This window comes from Thermobia domestica, chromosome 18, assembly GCF_964235325.1.
Source record: "Thermobia domestica chromosome 18, izTheDome1.hap1.1, whole genome shotgun sequence".
Taxonomy (NCBI): domain Eukaryota; kingdom Metazoa; phylum Arthropoda; class Insecta; order Zygentoma; family Lepismatidae; genus Thermobia; species Thermobia domestica.
The window spans coordinates 57,945,013-57,959,820 of NC_137471.1; the positions used below are offsets into that span (position 1 = coordinate 57,945,013).

Consider the following 14,808-nt stretch of genomic DNA (forward strand, 5'->3'; position numbering starts at 1 on the left):
GTTGTATCGTAACATCTACATGTGTCTGAATATCTGGAAAACTTGAGTCTGCTTTTGTTTCATTACAAATGATAAAATAAATTAAAAGAAATAACCTTTTTTTTTTTTTATAGTTTTTCACATTTTTTCTTGGTTTTATCCAGATTTTCTTTTCTAATCCTTGCAGCCTTCTCTCTATTTATTGAATGAGTTCCAGCTTTCATCTGGTTTCTGTCACTGAACCGTGGGAAGTTAAGGGAACAGGTAAACTTGTCTACACAGCAGCTTGACGTATAAACAAGTTTACTTGTTGTCATCAAATGTTTTTTGTTCGTTTGTTTTCAATATCCTTTGGTTTCATGCTACGGGTTTTGGGCCTGAATTCACGCTGTATTTCACATCAGTAGTCTCGAGAAAACGTTCAGTGACAATTAGAGAAAACGGCCTTTTCACACACACACACACCTTGTACTTTGAAGTAAGGCAGTGTAAATGCACGGTCAAACGTGCACCCTTCTAAAATCCTAGCAAACTCATTGCTATGGTTTTCTGTTAATTTTGCTTTCGACATGACGCTCGCACGAAACACAACATAAGTACTGTGGACTATAATGCACAGCTTGATAAGAGTGACACTCTCGGCACCTTATTTAGTTAAGCTATGCCCAGTTTGAGGACAATAAACCTGAATCAAACCCTAGCTTCGTAGCTGCATCACAATGCAGAATCAAAATTTGAAGTTCTATGCCGTCAATAAAGTCGAACCAGAGACCGCACGCAAATAATAATAATAATAATAATAATAATAATAATAATAATAATAATAATAATAATAATAATACACACGTCTGCTAATAACAGTTGAACGAAAATATAATACAATTTAAGTTTTTTATAAGAAACTAAGCTTAGTGTGCATCATATAAATAACCAAAATTTTTGCAAGCACTCCCCGCTGGTCTCGTGTTTAACACGTGTCTTCTGATGCACAGAGTTCCGGGTTCGTTTCCTGATGGGAGAGCATTGGGCATTACGGAGATTCGAATTCCACCTTAAACTGAAGGTCCATGTCTTATACAGCCCTATTGTTGAAAAGGGACGCTAAACTTCAACAAACAAACAAAACCTTCTCAGGGTACAAACCTCGTAAGAAGTTATGCTGATAAATACAATATAAAGGACACTTTTTTAACATTTAATTTTTAGCAGGAAATTATTCTAATAAATTCTTATTATACGTATTTCCAATATTTGCGTATGTTAGTCCGGTCTTTTCAGAAACACGATGAATAGAAAGCTTGTTTTCTACCACCGTTGTCTCTGGTTCGATTATTATTGAAGGTACGGCTTCTATTACTGTAAATTCACAGGCATTCCTGGTTCAAGTAATCACAAGTAACTTGTTGGTTTGAAATTACATGTAAATTAAAGAAATACGTACAGTCCGCAGCAAAAAACCTGCAACATGAGCATGAAAGTTTATTGTGAAACGACGAAGTGTTTTGCTCTAAAATAAGTGTGCAATGGAGGACGCCGAGATTTCTCCTGGCGTGATTCGTGCCACTTAGGCGTTATGTTGATTCCCTGCTCTGTTAGACGTAGTTTCACAATAAACTTACGTGCTCATGTTGCAGGTTTTTTGCTGCGGACTGTACAAGCACGATGATTTCGTAGTAGAAAGGTGATTATTTCAAGGGACAGGATACACATTAGACTTCAAAGTAATATAAAAAAGAAAACAAAAAGCACTTATATAAAACACTTTATATTGAAATCAAGAGAATAGAGGCTGTTATTTACTTCATATAATTTCCGAATGTTAAAAATTACAATAGAAACTGTTTGCAAGGTAAACTGACTCAAAATTGAAATTTATTTAGTAAACAGCTTATAAATAGAAGTCAGATTTCTTAGATAACAATGCCTTACAAGCTTTAAAAAACTCTCGCATTTATTTATTTATTTATTTACTTATTTCAAATATCTGCTTTTGTTGTAATTATCATTCACTGGATAACATATTATTTGTCAGGGTTGTCGTGTCATCTATCATTTGTAATACAAAGGATAAAGAATACAACGATAACAGGAAATTTTGGAGCTGCTGTGGCTCAGTGATAGAGTGCTCACCTCTGGTACGTAGATGCAGACTCTGGTTCGATCCTAGCTCGCACCAGATGGGTGACCAAACATCGTGTACTTGAGTTTTGTCGAAGTTCTTCCTTTCCCTCCTACTCTTTTTATTTCACCAAGTCATTCATTATTACCATTACTTCTCTTCGTAGCCTCGGACCATAATCGTGGAACCTTAAACTATATATATATATATATATATATATATATATATATATATATATATATATATATATAAAGTGGAAAGTCAAACTAGCGAAGTTGTAGGTGCTGAGTATTCGAAGCAGTGACAAGAAAGTGGTATTGGGAGTGCTTCAAATGCTTGGAGCCATTAGTAGCAACCTCCTATAAATACGACAAATGAGAGCGACAAAATGTGCCACAGTTATAATAGTTGGGTCTGCAGCATTTATGCCTATATCGGAAGAAAATTGTTAAATATAGGACAGTTGTATGGACAATACCTTACACCTAATTATATGAATTCCACCACTTTTTGCACATTTAGTAGTTTCAATTGTCAACTGATATTAGGCCGGACCTGTTGCGACTCATATCCTGAGATACAGGACACTAACGCAATCTTGTGCGCATAAGACACAATACTTTTTAGCCTACCTAATATAAACAAAGGATAACGCCAAAGTCATTGGCAGTTGATGACATTGTAACATTGAAAGCATTCAGTTGCTGTCACGTGTGATAGATAAACCCATAGTGTTAATACTTTCCCAACTGTTCAGTTGCATAAAGAAAGAAAGAAAGAAAAAAAAAGTGTTACCATGAAAAATTACAGATGAAAGTTTTACATGATACTGAGGTTAAAACAAAATAGTAATTGTGCCGGAGAGACAATAGCGAGAACCATTACAACGGAGAATACTAAGATTACACACATCATTAAGGAAAGATGTACAGTACCCCCCCCCCCCCCTTGCATAGCAAAACTTTTCTTTCCCATTTCCCTGATCTTTTCCACCTGGTATGAAACTAGTATTATAGTCTGTTTATACTTTTTGCATTCGATTTCTGAGCCAGTGGAATTATTATTGTTTCTAAGAATTATTGTTACTTTATTTACCCGTTTCATGTATTTGATTACAGAAGTTCGGAACATTCATTTCTTCTCTTTCCTTTTAATATCCGTAATAACCTCAATCGATACATTAAATAATATGATAAAACTTACAATGTCAACGGTCTATCTTAGCGAGCTATTCATTTTTAACCAACAGTCAATTTGAATGAAGTTGCAAAGAAATATGGTTTACAGGCAAGTTATAAATCTTCGAATAATATAGAGAAATATTTTATAGATTACCAAAAAAAAAAAAAAAAAAATGATGAGAATAGTGTACATGCGGAAGTATAAATAGGTATATGTCAATAACTAAGAGAATCTAAAGATCAAGATCTGCGATTTAAAGCCTTTCCAAACATCTACGAATGTCCAATCGTAGTATTAAAGAGGTTGAAATCATTAGAAATCTACATCACACATTGAGAGCAATATTTTTGAATCTTATATAATAAGAATGAAAAATGTCAAACTAGGAAACATGGCTTAACTTGTATCTCTGTTTTGTTTTTCTTCTTCTTCTTCTTCTTCTTCTTCTTCATTAATTGGATATTTCGACCTATGTAGAGATCTTCCTACATGATCTGCTTATACTGCGTCACCGGACTCTCTTCTTTTACATCTCATGTGGTTTTGACTTTTCTTAAAGAAAAACAGTTTTACGCAAAGTATCCGTAAACTTTGTTGCAGTTGCCGTATACTTTCACCCATTCACCGACACTATAATTTATCATATCGTGTCACTATTACGTGCAAAACTGGTCCTTTCGATTACGTTTTTGTGGAAATCGGCACTTGTCCTTTATTTTGTGTTATTGATGAAATTATTTTCACTTAAATACACCTTTTGTGACTTGTACGCACTATATGCCTATGAATATATGTACGCGTAAACTACTTTAGTAGTTTTTGTTAACTACGTGCAGGTTACATGTCTTTCATTCTTCTTTTCAAACTAGAAGTTCTTCTTGTGGGAAGATCCAACTTGTGTTTCTGATTTTTCAAAACTTCTTTGTCTTGTCCTATGTTTGTTCTGCAAGACTGGAACAAGAATTTTTTGATCAAGGACATAGACTTGGGAGAATCTCCAGCAATGTTGCGGAGTACCCATACGTCTTGTTCCTGAACATCCTCATACTCAGGTCCTGGACGGAGGACAAAAATGGGAACAGCTTCCGCATTAATTACAATCCTAATTTGAAAAGAGATGCAGGAATCTATATTCATCAACACCTACACAACTTCAAACTGTAATTGTGCAATCCTATTGTTCTATAAAAAATCCATAAAATGAGGGACGATACCGGTCTGGGTAATCTCATCAATTGGTGGATTGGATTTACGTGACAACAATTTCCGGAATTTTTGTGTGGATACTAACAGTTCATCTATGTTTGAACTATACAAAGCCTGAACCATATCGGAGGTGGTTCCATTATAGGAAACAGATGGTAAAGTCCTCCTGCATGGAACTAGACACTTCATCTTCCTCTGGTACGTTCACGTTTCTTCGTTTGAACAACTACTTTTAGCATTTCTGCTTCCTAAACTGAAAATCTTCCTCTTTTCGTTGTCATCTCGGCTCTTGTGGATCCAAATCGACATTTTTATTATAATATTTGAGAGTTTGGCCAGACATTACCCGTAACATATGCACGAAAAAAATTCAAGTGTAGATTCCGTGTGCTTTTGTTTAAGTTTGAGTGTGTTTATTAACAAAGTGTATATATTCATAGGAATATAGTGCGTACAATAGTCACAGAAAGTGAATTTAAATGGAAACAATTCATCAATAACACAAGTAAAGGATAAGGTAGAATTTCACAAAAACAGTAATTGAAACGTCAGCTTTGTGCGTAATAGTGAGTGGATAGACAAAATTATAGTGTCGAAGAATAGGTGAAAGAAGAAACAGTAACAAAGTTTACGGAATACTTTGCGTAAACTTGTATTTTTAAGAAAGATTTAAACCACATTAGAAGATGTAACAGAAAGAGTCCGGTGGCGCAGCATAAACCAAAGCCGAGAAAGATCTCTGCGTAAGTCGAAAAGTCCAATTAATGGAAGAAATCAAGAAGTACAAGATAAGCCACGTTTCTTATAAATATGTACCCAGTAACTTCAATAAGTAGGAACTCAAGCTAAATTTGGATAAATGAACCTTCGCAAAATTGGTACTATATTATATATAAATAAAATAAATTTTAAAAAATCAAGTTTGAACTTATAAATTTACGTTAAGCATACACCCAAGGGTTATAATAATGAAGCAGTTGGTCATAGAATTATAAAACAGTAAAACCTACACGGGTTATATTCTGCAATGTGATATTTTGACAGTTAATAAATTACATGTTTTGTGTCCCATATTATATATATATATATATATATATATATATATGGACAAGTAAATATGTGAGTTCTGTATATTCATCGATTTTCATACTTGGAGCGACCGTGGATGAGAGCAAGAGCAGTTTTCAAAACGATTTCGTGGGTGTTGGCATTGTGATGTAATGTCATTTTGTTAAGAAAAATGTGCCAGACGGTTTCAAGATTTAAGTTCAGTTGTTATATTGTCTGTTCCAGTTGGGTTTTTATTTATATTAGTAAGCCATGTCTTGAAATATTGCCTGAAATATTGCAAATTCTTCGCCATCGTTGCTTGAATTATTTGCAACACTTAGAGTATTTACTTCATCGTACTTTCAGATAATTCTTCAATGTATCACTTCAATGTAAACACTTTATATACCGTAATGAAAGAATACAGTATTACATGCTGTTTAAGACGGATTATGTTTAAAAAAAAAAGTGTCATGTAGATGAATAAAATTTCGCCGAATATTAATGCATAGTCACACCTCGCTGTTCTCTTTTACCGTCTCCGAGGCCAAAGAACATCATTAAATCATGACACGAGTCGGCCGGGGAACACGACTTTAAAAAAATCCATTGAGACCCTGGGAGTATCGCGGTGACGTCATCTTGCTGAAACCACACTTTTCATCTGTTAAGACTTCCATCTCTGTAATTCTGCTTCTAGGATGTTGTTCGTCTCAAGGTACAGTGCCGAAAATGACATGGCCGAGCGAGTTCAATGCCCTTTTACTTACAACTCTATCCCCTCTCCCTGGCCATTGAATATAGCCATTTGCAAATCGCTCTGTATATTGGACACCACTTCCTTTGTCTCCGTAACCTCGTCGTTTGCACTACAGACTAAATCAATGATTAAAGCAAATGAGTAGTAAAATTTGAATGGGACGAAACTGAAGGAGAATATTTGAATACACAGTTCGTCTACCACAGATACATGATCTGGATGTAGGATGTTCACTTTTAGAGCACTTGTACTAACATTTGTTGAATTTATAAGAGTGTTTGCGAAATATCACAATTAATGTAAACCACTTTCACATACTATTTATTGATACTTTTATCTTCATTATATATATGCACAACATGCCTTGTGCTGTAAGCAATAAAGCAATAGAATTGGATATAAACATCTGGAAGAAAAGACACTTATTTGTTATTTCTGTATATTTGCAGATAAGGCCTCTGCGGAGAAGCTAGCAGAACAAGTGAATGAAGCAGTCCAATTATTAACTGATTATAATAGTAGGTTATCAGCGGAAATGGATGATAGGAAAAAGTTAGGAACTATGCTACAAGACTTCATTCAAGCGCAAAAGGATTTACTTGTTCAGGCAGAAGATAGGTTAGAGGTAAGTTTTTTGACGGTAATTATCTCCAGCATAACTGAATAACAGGCTGTGTTATGATAATATAGAAGCGAAAAAAAAAAAAAAAATCGGTCTCAACAATTATTTAATACTAGCTGAAATGTCCGTTCTTCGCTTTGGAAGAACACATTTATACAAATATTTTTGCGAAAAATTTAAATCTGATTTTTTTTCCCCCTCCTGAGAACACTTATTTCAGTTAAACTGAAATGATTAAAACCCAAGTCGACTCAAGTGATAACTGTGTTAAAAAAATAATTTTAAAAGATTGAAACGTTTCCTCACTTTGGACATTTGATGAGAACAAATTGGGAAATTAAAATATTCTAGAAATTGGCCTCTCCTTCGTATAGCCAGGATTTTGGAGAAGGGTGCAGCACATGGTCACACATTTCAAATGAGTTTACGTGCCGAGTTTTCATCTTCGTAAGATAAAGACTCGTGTTATACCCTGCTTTTGGCGTATATTTTTAATCCTCTTTTTCCTTTAGGATGCACTAGCTCAAATGGTAGAGCATTGGCTTCGCATTCGGGAGGTCGTGGGTTCGATTCCCGCTGCCGACCATCCTGACTGGAGTTTTCCAGGGTTTTCTTCAGTCCTACCAGGCAAATGCCGAGATGGTACCTACTAAACAGGCCCTGGCCGATACCTTCCCACATCCTAGCCATTCTTATTGTTGTTGTTGTTATTGTTGTTATTGTTAGATATTCAGTATAAAATGGCCTCTGAGCTGTATCTTGTGATTGTTAAATAAAATAAATAAAAACCCAACATGAGCCAAGTTCTAACTATGTTCAAGAATTCATTTCAAACGGTTCATCCATTTTCCCGTGATAATGATTCAGACAAACTGGATGTCATTTTTAGTTATTGAGAAGAACATGAGAAATTTCTCCCTTTAAAGCAAAATTTCTAAAAACGTTGCCGCAGGTATCCATTTGTTTCCAATAAGAAGTTTATATACCAAGTTTCAACTCCCTAACATGTAGGTGGTTGTCAGATACTCTATTTTTGGCATACGTATTAAACTCCCTCCAACTCCCTTAGGATACACATCTTAATAAAATTTACATGATAAAAAATCCAGCTCAATGAGAGTGGTAACCATGTTCGAAAATTCATTTCAAACGGTTCATAGTTTTCCTGTAATGATGAGATAGAAAAGTCGATTTGAATGTGGTGAAGAAAGTATGTAAATTGCCCCGTTCCCCTTCTTAAAAGCGGTTCCGTCTCTCTAACTTGAAGAATTTGAGATATTCTGTTTTTAGCATAAATTGTGAACGCCCTTCTGACCGCTTTAACATGCGCGTTTTAATAGAAGTGACAAGATAAAAACGCAGTTCAAAGTACGTAGGAATTACGTTCAAAAATTTATTTCACATGATTCAGCCGTTTTAACGTTATAACGTAACAAATAACATATTGTTCATGGAGCTCTTTTTGAACGTATCGACTAACAACAAAACCTTAACAATAAGTAACACATGACATACTCATGATGTTAGTTGCTATCATTTGTTAATTATTGCGAGCTTAAACTGGTAGGTTTGTTGGCTGTGTTAGTTCAAGGAGAGCTCCATTGATGAGCTCGAAATGTATCATAATGTTAAATAATTGTTGAGAACAAAATTATATACCTATCTTTGTGTGTGAAAACTTCTAAATTTGTAGTAAGTGACCTACTAGTATGGTAGAAGCTAATAGTAAGAAAGAAAGAAAGAAAGGAAAGTAGGGAAAAAAGTGCAGAAATTGTCGGGTCACAATCTTGTGCTGATTGAATAAGATAGCCAGGAAGGAAAATAGGAGACAACAAGTTAGATACTAGAAAGTTTAAAAAGAAGGGAAATAAAAACAGCTTTGTTTGAAATTTCGAAATACATATATATCAATTGAGAGGAAGTAGACACTGAAAGTAACTAGTTATAAGAGGAAGCACAATTAAGGAGCATACGTAAGTTACAGAAGAATGGTATAGAAACAAAGTTGCATTGATGAATGTAAAAAATGTTTAGAAAGTTGAACTGTGAATTAAGAAAGGAAACCGAGAGAAGCAGACAAGAAGAATTTAAAAAGAAGAAGAAATTTGAATAATGTATATGGATGAAAATTCAATAAGAAATAGAAAGTAACAAGAAAAAAGTACTACGGCAATATTGAAACTAAGAATGGAAATGAATCTTTAATGAGCGAAATGCAGTTTTAACGAGATGAAAAGAATATATTGATGAGTTGTATGACAGAAAAAAAATAAACTGTGTATTTTGGACATTAAAAAGGAAACGAAGTAAACGAGATGCCAAAAATTTCCGATACTAAGGGGTCAAGTTCAGGAACGTACATCTAAGTGAAGAATGAACAAGTAGATAATACACCTGATGCGTTGCTTAATATAGGAGAAGAAAGGGGAAAAAGAAATATTCGAAACTTGTAATCAAATGATGAGAGAGTCGTCTTAAGACTTCTTACAGACAGCTCATTAACTAAAATTAAAAAAAAAATAAAATAAAAAATACATGAGAATTATAGAACTACACTGGCGCAAATATATTTAAAAGCACAAAGTAAGAATTGACTCAAAGTTGGTGCACAAGAAGAAGGCGGTGATGGGTGGTACTGTTCTCAACATAGCACATTGTGAACATGTTGCAAAACTTACCGTACTTGTCTTAATAAAACATATTACTACCAGGCATGTACGCAAGAGTTTATTTCGATAGGAGTCCAAAATCAGTATGAGGAAAAAATATATTAAAATTTGTAAAATCACCCCTAAATTTAGAGGAAGTCGGAATTTCGGAGGGTCCGGATCACCAGGACCCATTCCCTGCGTACTTCCTTGGTAACTACCATGCCCCACACGTGTTTGATAAGGTTTGGGTACGGAGACTTGGCAGGCTAGAGCAGAATCAGTATACCAGGTAGATCATGCTAAATTCACATCGACTTATGGAAATGTGTGATTTGTAGCTGGAAAATGAGATCCCAGAAGTGTTCATGTAAGGTCGAAGGACAAGATGAACGATATTATGAATGCACGAAGTACTAGTCATAATTCCCCGAATGATCATCAGAGGCAAGTGGGATATGTAGCTTATTCTGTGCTCTCTTGTTATCTGTCTCAAAAGGTCAAGTGTGGGTCCTACAGTATATGACAAATGAAAACACGCTGGATTTTAACTCTTATCTGCAAATTTACATGCGCACGTAGGACCATCACTGTGTCTAAGTTAGAAACTACTCTTATCGCTGAATACTACTACCACCCTTCATTCGTTTTGCCACTGCAGTCTGTTTCGACGCTCTTAGTGATGAGCAGGTATCAAGAGTAATCGTCCGAAAGGAAGGTAGAATGATAGATTAATATTCAACAATCGATTGTTTAGTGTTCGTGCGCTAACTGTTTAGTTTTCGGGAAACCATGGTGCCTCTGATTGAGAGCAATCCAAATGGTCCTTCTGGCCACAAATACTTCCGTACGTCGGCTATGGAAATCCTCTGTCTCCATAGTGAATACCATTGGACCACTGACATACGACACACGATGTCAGTATATTACCACGCTCGAAAAACTTAATTATACAATAGATGTTCGTTGATATCGTCCTTGGATTGCAGATATACAATATGATCTACGTGTAACTACACTCGTCTTGTCCACAAAACTTCATACTGCTAACAGCATGCCCTCTACAAACACATCAATTAGCGTACCGTTTACGGTAGCCGGTGTGCCAGGATTATCAAACTAAGTTCACCATGCTCTCTACAGACATACAGCCTGTGGTGCGAATTTCGTTCGAAACGGGCGACATATTGTATACAGATTGATCTAAAATGCTTTCCCACCAGGTGTGTTTCACACGACAAGCAGCAAGAATTGATCTTCTGATATGAAAGAGATTATATGAAGGAAGAAGTAAGGAAGTCGAACAGTTTTGATTTGAAAAAAGACATAGCACAAAGATGCAATTGGATTTCAGTAAGTGAGAGATTTTCAGACGAGGGGAAGGAAATGTATGTAGTATTTGTTGCTTTAGAGAAGGCTTCTAACTGCTTGAACTAAGTAATACGACAGGTGCTTGGGATGAAATGAAAGATCAGACTCTGAAGAGACTTACATAGTAACAAATCATTAAAAGTTGGAATGCAAGACGTTTCGTGTGCATAATAGTAAACGATAGTGAAGTTGGAAGGGATGTTCGACAAACGTTTTGCCCTTCAGTGATTATTTACTGTCTAGACGAATAGCGAAGAAAAGTTTGATTAGGATACAGATGAATTTAATAGAAACTAAAAGGAATAGCACATTTGCTTCTCATACAACATTTGTTGTGGAATCGAAAGTTAATATGACGCCAGAAAAGATACAGAAGAGCTGTGCAAATAATTTGAGTTGAAAATAAATATGAAGATAATGAAATAGGATGATTGGGATGATTAAGCTGACAATCATCAAAGTCTGAGCAAAGAAACTAGAATACATGTAAGACTAGTTTTCATTACTATTTTTCATGTAGTATTAATAACCAAAATATGAAATGTAAACGATAAATAGAAAGCAATGTGAGAAATGATAAAATATTTCACCAGTATGGTAAGAATAATGATTGTGATGATAATGATAAGAAACGCACCATGTGAGTCACGGAATGAAGAGTTGCAAGTAGAATATTGTATTGTGGATTGTGTGTAGCTGCGGAGTCGAGACATGAATATTATAAAAAAGATGACAAAAAGTATTGTACTCGAGTTCTCGGAAATATGAATGTTGAAGAGAATAGAAACAGCTGATTGAAATGATAAATGAATAAGGGAAGTTAGGAATAATAGGGATAAGGTAACATAACGTGAGATAGTTATCAAGATGTTAGAACATTATTGGAGAAGAAGTAGTATTTTAAGTAATATGGTAGAAGGTATGATGGGAGAAAACAAGCAAGGTAGAAAAATATAAAATTAATGGTATAATTCTTACATCAAGACAAAATTCCCTATGGATCATAGTATATTGAAACTTCTAAATATGTAGCAAGTGACCTACCGGTACCGGTGATGGAAAAATATTATAATTAATTTTTCTTGTAGAGGTAGAAACCGGATCCCGCTAGTTCTTAATTCAAGTAGTTGCATACATGGCCTGTCCAATAAGTACGCAAACTGAGGTCATAAACACTGTATTTTACTAAATTAGGGTACATCAATCTTATTCCATTCAAAATACTCCCTATTTGTAGCAATACACTTGTCTCACCTCGATATCCATTGTTAAAAACATTCCTGGAAGTCTTCAGAAGTCAGGCTCTTCAGGTGCCTTGTCATTTCACGTTTTATCGTCTCCATGTCGTTCCAGTGCCATCCCCGCACGACTATTTTACTTGTACAACAATGATCCGTCACCAGTGATGATCATTTCAAGGAAACTGGAAGTTTGAACGGAGTTTTTCCATTCGGTCCTTTGTAACTTTTGGTCAGGTGTTAGCAACATTGGGTCAATTTTTGCACACAAATTTTCTCAACTACAAATATTCTCTTAAAATCGTGTACACAAATGATATTCCTAAATTCATAGATAGATCAGCAGTCATCTGGACAGTTTATCGACGATCGGAAAGCACAAGAGACTGCATACGTTCAATGTCTTCAACACAGGAGGTCGACGGTCGTCCTGGCCTTGCCTCATCTTTGCAGTCTTCACGGCCCTCATGGAAACACTTGATCCACTTTTTGAAAAGAGCTGTTTTCTTCAGTGCATCATATCCATAAACAGCCCTCAACTTTTCATGAATTTCTTGAGAGCTTTTTTCGCAGTTTCACTAAAAATTTGATGTTAATTCGTTGTTTAGAGTGTCTATCGGTCACGAAAAAGTTACTAAATCAGAAAACGGTCATGAAAGTCACGAAATTTAGCTTTTGCGTCACGTTTTTTTTTTTTTTTTTTTTTTTTTTTTTTTTTTTTTTTTTTTTTTTTTTTTTTTGACTGCAAATGTAAGTACAGATTGGAAATTTTTGTTCTATAAAACATCAAAATTGACCACAAAAAATTCTTGGTTGACTTTAGACGCTACCAAATCGCAAGCAAAGTATGTTTGTATCGCATGGATGAAAATTCGGCCTAATTCGCATCCAAATTCGCACTTTTAGGAAATTTTATGATTTGGAAAGAAAAGGTTACGAAAAAGTCACGAAATTTCATTGTGGAATTTTAGTAGACACCGTGTTGTTCTATCTGTTCATTACTATCTATCGTCGACACGAAGAAAAACAGGGCACCACAAAACCAATACCACCTCTAGCTGTACGCTCGCCTCGACGGTCTGGCGGTTACTGCCGCTCCAGTGGGTTCCCTGCCAACAGAGCAGCAAGTGCGCATATCCTAACTTCAACTCAAGGTAACCCTACTAGCTCAGTTCACGTATTTATTGGACAGATAAAGTATTTACCTCACGATTTTGATGTAAATTTAATTGTGGTTTAGAAGTATTCTTTAATCTAATCGCCTCCCTCAGTTTTTACATGCTAGAGACTCCCATGTGGAAGACTTAAGTTTCTTTAAAATGATGACTTTTATGTAATACTGAGCATTGTTGCTGTCGCTGGAGGCGTTGACTGGTTCACTCTGCCGCAAATGTGGTTTTAACTATTTATTAAATGCTTCATGATTTTTAAATCATAAAATTTCATGACACGCCTTATAGGACTGCACGACACACTCATTGGAGAATCATTAATATAAACGATCCATATATATTTTTTCCCTCTTATTTATAGTGTCTGCCAGTAGTAGGTGAGTACTGACTATTTATTTACACTTTATTATTATTATTATTTTATTTCAGGAATACAAGGAGAAGTTGCAGAGGGTTTACCAAGTGCGGCAGGAATTAAAATCGCACGTACAGAATCTTCCCGATCTCACAAAATTACCAGACGTTACTGGAGGACTGGCGCCTCTTCCATCTGCTGGGGATTTGTTTAATCTTTAGCTGATGATAAAATTACCTCAGTGGTTTGAAAATTCATCGCCAAAAAATAAAGATAATATATTTTACCAACCAGAGTAAAAGACTGTGTTGTTGAAAGTTGCATGCACTTGTCTACAAGTGATTAAAAAAAAATCGCCCGCTGTTATATTCACAGTACTGTTAAGAATTCTGTACTGTAAATATATACGTATATAGATTATTTTGTGGTACTGTTAACTGGATCACTTGCACAGGAGTGATAGAACAACGGAATATAAATAAATCGTAATGAGGATTAAATATATGTATATATATATATTTAAAAAAAACAATATGTTGTTTGCAGTGTGTATAAAACAGACTTGCCCATATATACAATCATGTGACCAAGTGAGAATAGTTAAAAATTGCTAATCAATGTAACGGGTTCGAAGCTCGAATTAGTACCATAAAGGCAGCGATGGAAAATACGAACAGCCATGTTTTTTATTGTACATTTTTGCAAGAGAGTGAATGTTCATATATATAAATATATATATATATGCAGGAAATCAAACTGATAAATTTGACTATTTATAATGCGGAGGAAGTACTATGTACTTGGTCCGTAATGAGTTTACAATATTTGCGTTCTTGCGCGGATTTCTTCATTTCCTTTCTTTCTTATGCCCTGACTTCGTAAAAAATAAAAATAAAATGACGTTTTCTTTAAAACATAGAAGAAACTTAATATTTTATTTATCTTCCCATATACTACATTATCTTATACTATAGAAATTAAAAAAATTGCTATCATAGATTTTTCGCCGACTCTTAAATGAAAACTTATCTACTTATTTTTGAATCAAAACGTACATGATAAATTTCTAGTGGCCTTCTTAAACTGTTTTGTATCTTTCGACAGAA

At 34.9% G+C, this 14,808-nt stretch overlaps 1 protein-coding gene across 1 annotated transcript in view; it reads left to right on the plus strand.

The window, feature by feature from the left end:
* The window catches only part of LOC145675827 (regulation of nuclear pre-mRNA domain-containing protein 1B), a 105,060-nt gene extending 90,826 nt beyond the window's left edge, over positions 1–14,234 (plus strand). The window contains exons 5-6 of the mRNA XM_081746563.1: positions 6,746–6,921; positions 13,777–14,234. Of these exons, the coding sequence (XP_081602689.1) occupies positions 6,746–6,921; positions 13,777–13,923 (323 nt within the window). The 3' untranslated portion in view covers positions 13,924–14,234. The remainder of the gene's footprint in view (positions 1–6,745; positions 6,922–13,776) is intronic.
* Positions 14,235–14,808: the final 574 nt, after the last annotated feature.